The 7912-nt window shown below is 28.2% G+C and overlaps 2 protein-coding genes across 2 annotated transcripts; one reads left to right on the top strand and one right to left on the bottom strand.

Moving 5' to 3' along the window:
• Positions 1–284: 284 nt before the first annotated feature.
• LOC104747323 (putative xyloglucan endotransglucosylase/hydrolase protein 10) lies at positions 285–1868 on the bottom strand. The gene is made up of 4 exons (XM_010468944.3): positions 1348–1868; positions 1167–1267; positions 894–1087; positions 285–819 (listed from the first exon to the last, which is right to left on the bottom strand). The coding sequence occupies exons 1-4, from the start codon at positions 1544–1546 to the stop codon at positions 417–419; spliced, it is 897 nt and encodes a 298-aa protein (XP_010467246.1). The 5' UTR covers positions 1547–1868; the 3' UTR covers positions 285–416.
• Positions 1869–5365: 3497 nt separating this feature from the next.
• Positions 5366–6118, top strand: LOC104747322 (pathogenesis-related protein 1). Its single transcript, XM_010468943.3, has one exon. The coding sequence runs from the start codon at positions 5511–5513 to the stop codon at positions 5994–5996; it is 486 nt and encodes a 161-aa protein (XP_010467245.1). The 5' UTR covers positions 5366–5510; the 3' UTR covers positions 5997–6118.
• The last annotated feature ends 1794 nt before the right edge of the window (positions 6119–7912 follow it).

Raw genomic sequence — 7912 nt, 5'->3', positions numbered from 1 at the left:
CTTGAACTGCATTTTTTCCTAGAGTGAGATTTGCCAATGAGCAGTGTATTAGTGGGAAACTCTCAAGTGAGGTGGGAAATTATGGTAATACGATTTCTAATTATGCACGTTGATATCTCAACAAGTTATTCTTATTATTAAAATTTATCATTTGTTTCACAGATTTTTAATTGCATTACGACATAAATTTAATTGCAACCATTATTTGCAATCATATAATCACCTTAATCCACATATTTGAAATTTCATGTACAAAATATAATCTAATATAAGATGTTTTGGTCTTTAGAACATTTTAAATAATTATAACTTAAACTCTTTCTAATTATAATTACTATAACAGAACACAAAGCAATTTATAAAAGAGATTCATCGCCTAATAAATGAATAAAAAGGTAAAAAGCTGAAAAGCGAATTCAATATTTAGGAAAATTACATTCCTTGGGGAGCTTGTTATTAAACCTTCCATAATCTTGGCAATAGTCATAAATCAGGTGATACTTTCTCACCCATTTAAACCATCTCTTTTGCACTCTTGTCAAAGAACTGAAATCATTCTTGTTCCACCAGTTTTCATTGCTCTCTGCATTACACAATTTTGGGCTGCCTTTCCAAACACAAGCATCTATCTTGTAATCCCCAAAGGATGCCACGAATGGGCCCTTTGACCAATCAATCTTGTCATGCCCACCGCGTGTAGCCCAGCTCTCACCGTTCCATAGACTCGCCTGTACATTCATAGGTTGCAACCTTGGGTAGGCTACACCTTTATCCGCATGGTTTCTGTACAATCTTATGGGAACCTGATCCACCATAAATCTAAAACCAACAAAACAACATTCTTAAGCATCTTGGAGTACATAGCGAAAGAGATTTTTGTTAACTACTCTTACACAATTTGGTGAATGTTCCATAAGATAGAGTAAGTGTGAAAGTCCTTGGTTGGGTCGAACCAGAGATGGATCCTTTCTTCACGGTTATCAATTCCCTCGGCATAGACATTTGTCTGAAGAATGTAAGGCTGTCCGTTAACGTTTCCCAGGAATTCAAAGTCAATCTCATCCCGTTTTGGCTGATCCGAGGTCATCTGTTGAATCATTGAAATAATTATTAGTTCATTCATGTGTACCTGTTAGGATGTTGGAGAAGTGGAGAAGGTTTCTTACATAATAAGCAACAACGGTTCCTTGAGAACTTCCTGGGATAAGTTTGATCTTCATATCTATCTGCCCGAACAAGAACGTCTGGGTGGAAGCAAAGGAAGCTCCTAATAACAAAACATAAAGTTCTTGCTACCAGAAAAATTAAAAGAGAAGGATCGAGACAGTGAATGAGAATGTTCAATACCAGATTCTTGATCGAGCTTAAGGGTTCTTGATCGACCATCATTGGAGGTGTTAACGTGGGAAGGAGACCATGTCACGAAGAAGTCTTTGTTAAAATCTCCCGATGAAACAACGGAAGCTTGTGAGACACATAATAGCAAACTTGAGATGAAGAATCCTATGAGAAGTATAAATGCTTTTGAGCGATTTATTAGAGTCATTTATTAAGACGATTGAGGTTGAGTACGTTGGACAAATATGACGATCATTGATCAATATACATATATATATATATTGTATTGCATGAGAAAAGTGTTTGAAGTAAATTGTGTTCCCTATGCAAAGAATATCTTTGAGGAGAAGCAAAGAGAATAATAATACGTAGGAATATATATATATTTTTTCATTTTCTTTTTCAAAACGTAAGAATGTGGCTTGTTATCTTCCTTACAATATACTAGATACTAATCCGCGGAGAACCGCGGGCTGAACATTTTTTAATAAAAATTTGTAATAATTTATTTTATTATTATGTTATTTATAAGAGTTTGTGATTAAAAATTTGGTTTGCTTATATTATAATTTTTATAGTTTAAAAATATTTATTGAAAATCTGTCAATAAAACATTTGTATGTAATGAATAAAATTTTTTAAATCTTGTCAACTAAACACAATCCTTACTAACATGTAAAAAAGAGCAACTAAATATATATAGCTAGTAAAAATTTTAAAAAGTCTCTTTAAAAACAACATTCATTGTTTTTTCTGTGGCTTCTTTTTCTTACCTGTAATAATTTTAATCAGTAATGAAATTTTTTTTTAAATAAAATTTGTAGCTGTATATATTTTATTCGATTTGGTTTTTAAAATCATACCTGTTAATTTTTTCTCAAGTAAGAATTAGTTTTGATTCTAATAGATTTTTTTTTACTTTAATTTATTTTATTTGATGTGTCCCCGATTTTCATTTTCTAATAAATTTTATTTAATTAATTAATTAATTAATCTTAGTTAAGTTTTTTTAATGAAATTGAATGTATTTTTATACATTTTAAGGTTAGTTTCATATTTGTACTTCCCAATTAATATAGTAGGATACTTGCTAACTAATTATCTTTTCTTTTAGAAATAATATTACATATAATTAATTTTATCAGGAAAATAGTCATTTACAAAAAAAAATTTATATCCAAATTAATAATTCTTCATTTAACATTATATCAAGTTAAGTGCTAAATGATTGTTCTAGGGTAACCATCTAGTTAATTTTTATAATTTTGGTATAACATGTTAATTATTTTCTTTAAAAATACTTTCATATCCTACTATATTAATTGAGAAGTACAAATATGAAACTAGCCTTAAATGTGTAAAAAATACATTCAATTGCCATTAGAAAAACTTAATCAAGATTAAAATTAATTAAATAAATATAATTGATTAAAAAACAAAAATCAGTGACACATTAAATAAAATAAATTGTAGAAAAGTAAAAAAAAATCTATTAGAATCAAAACTAATCTGTATTAAAAAAAAAGTTAACAGCTAAGTTTTTAAAAATCTAATCAAATAAAATCTAAAACTACAAATTTTATCCTACTATATTAATTGGGAAGTACAAATATGAAACTAACCTTAAAATGTGTAAAAACTACATTCAATTGCCATTAAAAAAACTTAATTAAGATTAATTAATTAATTAAATAAATAAAATTAAGTAAAAATGAAAATCTGGGACACATCAAATAAAATAAATTGTAGAAAAGTAAAAAAAATCTATTAGAATCAAAAATAATTCGTACTTAAAAAAAAATTAACAGGTAACATTTTAAAAACCAAATCGAATAAAATATACAGCTACAAATTTTATCAAAAAAAATTTTCACCATAGGTTAAAATTATTACAGACAAGAAAAAGAAACCACAGAAAAAAACAATGAATTTTGTTTTCAAATTGGCTTTTTATAACTTTTACTAGCTATATTTAGTTGTTATTTTTTACATGTTAGTAAGAATTGTGTTTAGTTGACAAAGGTTTAAAAAAATTTATTCACAAACATTTTTCAATAAACATTTTTAAAATACAAAAATTAGAATATAAGTAAACTAAATTTTTAATCACAAACTATTATAAATAACATAATAATAAAATAAATTATTACAAATTTTTATTAAAAAAAAGTTTAGTCTGCGGTTCTCCACGGGTTAGTACCTAGTTGTGATATATATCATATTGAATATGACAGCATATATACTTTTACCTTTTTTTTTTACTTAAAATTAGTGTTATTGCTTAGAAATCCCTAGAAATGGGTGGTACAGAATTAGTTATACGACTGGAGATAAAATAAGGTTAGAATCACATTCACATCTCGATTGAAAATTTTAAACCATTGCATATTGTGATATTTTGGTAAGGAGTGCATGCACAGATGCACCCATCAACTACGAAACCAATTAGTCATCGTCAATGGGTGATCAAGTGTTTGGCCAAAAACAAAAGGTGTATATAATGGCTCAAGTGTATACAGTATACGATGTTATATCCAAATCCCAAAACTATCCTTTTTTTTTTTTTTTTTTGTCAAACTCCCAAAACTATCCTATTTCTGATTTTTGTCTATGTCGTCACTGTTTTAGTTACGTCATAGATGTGGCGGCATATATTCTTCACGACTTTTCAGCTATAGGCAAGAGGGATAGAGATATTCACATGCATGAAACACTAGAAGACAATTCTTTATGACTTTTCATTTATTTATTTTGATAATTGACTCTAAGTATAATCTTAATTGCGTAAACATTTGCAAAAGGTGCTATATGATTTTTCTATATTATTTTGATATTTTCATTAGATTCAAATCTATATATACATTTTTTGACACATTTATGAAAATAAATATTAAAGTTGGCACTTATTTACAGGCATGCCATTAACATTAAATAATTAATTTAATAAACAAATTAACTCTACTTATATTCGATTTTTTTATATAGAAACTAAGTGTTTTAAAAGGTAACAAACATAATTATACATGTATACAGATTTTATTTCCTTATTTTATAAGGAGGTGAGTGAAGAGGTATTGTTCTTTAAACATTGAAAAACTGATTTCATAAAAAATGACTTTCAGCCTCACATACTATATTTTACTTTCACGGGTTTCATATGATGAGTTTTTGTGGATTAAAAATCTTTTAACATGTTGTGTGATCTGCCTAGCATGATGAGTTTGGACTATAGAACCAACACTAAAACTAGTTTATTTCATATACTATAGATTTGTAATCATAGTTTGGAAAATTAACTTATAAATTATTTAATATATAAACTACAAAATATTACACATACTACAACACATTCTTAATATTAAAAAAAAATTGTATACACATAAAAATATACACTAAAATACCATATATGCATATACCTCTGTTTAATTATAGAAAACAAAACTAAGTGTTTTAAAATTTTATATTCTATCTAATAACAAATTTAATGTAATTAGGTTATAAACTGTATTAAATGTAAGAAAAAGAAAAATATTCTAAACAATATTATAAATTAATTAGATAAAAGTTAATTAATTCGGTATTTAAAAATTAAATAAATTAAAATTTTCTATTTAAAATACAATAATTTATAATTAAGTCTCACGGTGTACCGCGGGTGAAAACCTAGTATTTCTGATAAACTATAACATATTGATCACTTCCAAATATAAGACTTTAGAATTTTTTTTGTGCAAAGACTTAAGAATAACAAAAGAACAACTGAATGACATGAAACATATATAAATGAATTTACCTTAATAAACTTCATTCAAATTTTTTTTCCTCTTTCTTTTCTTTTTATTAAGAAATTTAATTTGTGTTACGCAATACAACAACAAAAAAAATACGAAAATATATTTAAAATGACAAAGCAAATAAAAAACGATTACTAGGGATATTACCAAAAATATTCATACTGCTGAAAATTGACAAAGAATAGTTCAGTTTTTATTCATACGGACAATTGCTAGGAAAATGTTCATATGGACCATCTGTGTTTACCCAAAACGTCGTTTATTTTTGTGTTCGCACAAAATGCGTTATAGTTTCCAAATCTCTATATAAACCATGCTTGCGAACCCCAAGATCATAACACAACAAAGCTTGGAAATAGCCATCCTCAACTAAGAAAAATGAATTTCATTAGCTATTCTCGATTCCTAATAGTTTTTGTAGCTCTTGTAGGTGCTCTTGTTCTTCCTACCAAGGCTCAAGACAGCCCACAAGACTATCTAAGGGTTCACAACCAGGCACGAGCAGCGGTAGGCGTAGGCTCCATGCAGTGGGACGAGACGGTTGCTGCTTACGCTCGGAGCTACGCAGAGCAACTAAGAGGCAACTGCAGACTCGTACACTCGCGTGGGCCTTACGGAGAGAATTTGTCCTGGGGTAGCAGCGACTTGTCTGGCGTCTCGGCTGTGAACATGTGGGTTAACGAGAAGGCTAACTACAACTACGCTTCCAACACGTGCAACGGAGTTTGCGGTCATTACACTCAGGTTGTTTGGAGGAATTCAGTGAAACTCGGATGTGCTAAAGTGAGGTGTAATAATGGTGGAACCATCATCAGTTGCAACTATAGTCCTCCTGGGAACTATGCGAACCAGAAGCCTTACTAATGCGTGATCATGCATATACATAACACACGTACATAAACGACGTGTCTATATATAATTCAATAAGAAGCATCATATGTAGGATGTTATCAATATTTATTAAATAATACAAATAATTAAGAGCAGAACTATCCATTTAATTCAACTTAGCGCTATGATATATGATGATAAACTTAAAAGGTCCTCCTAAAACTAAAATTCAACTCTAGGTTTCTCTCTTCTCTGTTATAAATATGGTAATTATCTAATTCTTAAGTAGTTAAAATCTCAGTTGATCACTGGAATGGAGCTTATGTCGTTGTAACCATCCGTCACAGATAGTTTGGCACTCCCTCATATCAATACTTGCGAAACCTTCCCAAACCTAAAGGAGGTTTTGGTTCGAAGCTTTTTCTATGAGCCATCAGTTTGACAGTTAGTTCTTGGTCAATCTTCCGCCAAACGGTTTCCTTTGTAGATTAATTAAGCAAAAGGTATTTGAGAATCCTTTCCAGCTTTTACGTTTACTTAGACCGTAAATCCTTTCCAGCTTCTGAAAAAAAAAAACTTCTCATTTCTAGTTTTTCAAATATACCGCTTTAACCAAAGAAAACTCTCTTTTCCATTTTCATAAAAGCACATGATTTAGTTAGTATTAAAAAAATATTTCAAATTTTGTAAAGACTGAGAAATGAGAGGAAAAGAGTTAAAGGGCCAGAACATTATAAACATAACTAGTCATTTTTCTCTTCCGCCCGCATAGAGGAAAAGAGTTAATGAACTGTTTTCTTGCTGACAATATTTATTCTAAAACTATGCCATCTTTGGTCCAAAAAAGAAAAATAAAACTATGCCATCTCTTTTTTTTAGCTAAGTTTGTATAATCAAGAAAATTAAAATATTAATTTATAATCAGGATATTCAAATTATTTCAGTAAAAACTCTGATTAACGTTTTTTCCTTGAAAATAAAATTTATGATGAAAAATGTAAAAACGAAAATTATGGTTATTTAAAAATAAGTAATATTATTCGATACTCAAAATTCATGATCAATAATCTAAATAAATTAAATCATTATTAAAAATATATTAACAAAAAAAACTTGTTTAGCACATTTTGTTATATTTAATTGCGTCTTTTATTTTTAAAACGAATAAACCACATCCAAATGCAATTAGTTAATATGAAAGACAAGTCAATAAACCGAATAACAATTTGATGAGGAAAATGGATATTTTACGTGGGTTTTAATTTTGGAAGCAACATGTAAATTGGCAATAATTCATTTTATTTGTTTTTATTCTCTTTCCTTCCATAAATTGTGTATTATATAGATAAGATTTGACCCCTCAAAGAAAACAAAATGATATGATTCTAAAAAATGATATAATACTTGGGTTCACTCCTAGGGGTGAACTTCTTCATTCACTTTCTTATAAAATAAGAAAATAAATTCTGTACACATTATTATAAAATTAAAAATTTAATCCGCTCTTTTAAATCTTAACCATCTCATTTGTAAACCCAAATTGACATATAATTTCGTTCTAATTGTAAAATCTAAACCCTAATCATCTCATTTGTAAACTCAAACTAACATATAATTTCGTTCTAATTATAAAATCTAAATCTTAACCACCTCATTTGTAAACCCAAACCGACATATAATTTGTTTTAACTGTAAAATCTAAACTCTAACCATTTATTTTTAAACCCAAACCGGCATATAATTTCGTTTTTAATTGTAAAATCAAAACTCTAATCATCTTATTTGTAAACCCAAACCGACATATAATTTTGTTCTAATTTTAAAAATATAAACCAAACCAATATTTAACTTTTCTTAATTAAAAGTATACGAAATTTGTTTCCTTATTTTGTTTTGTTTTTTAATTTAGTTTTAATTTATTTTTTAAATGAAATAATGTATAGAAGATT

Source organism: Camelina sativa, chromosome 15 (assembly GCF_030686135.1).
Source record: "Camelina sativa cultivar CO46 ecotype springtype chromosome 15, ASM3068613v1".
Classification (NCBI taxonomy): Eukaryota; Viridiplantae; Streptophyta; class Magnoliopsida; order Brassicales; family Brassicaceae; genus Camelina; species Camelina sativa.
Note: the sequence above shows the minus strand (reverse complement) of the source record. Positions and strands in the feature narration are given on the sequence as shown.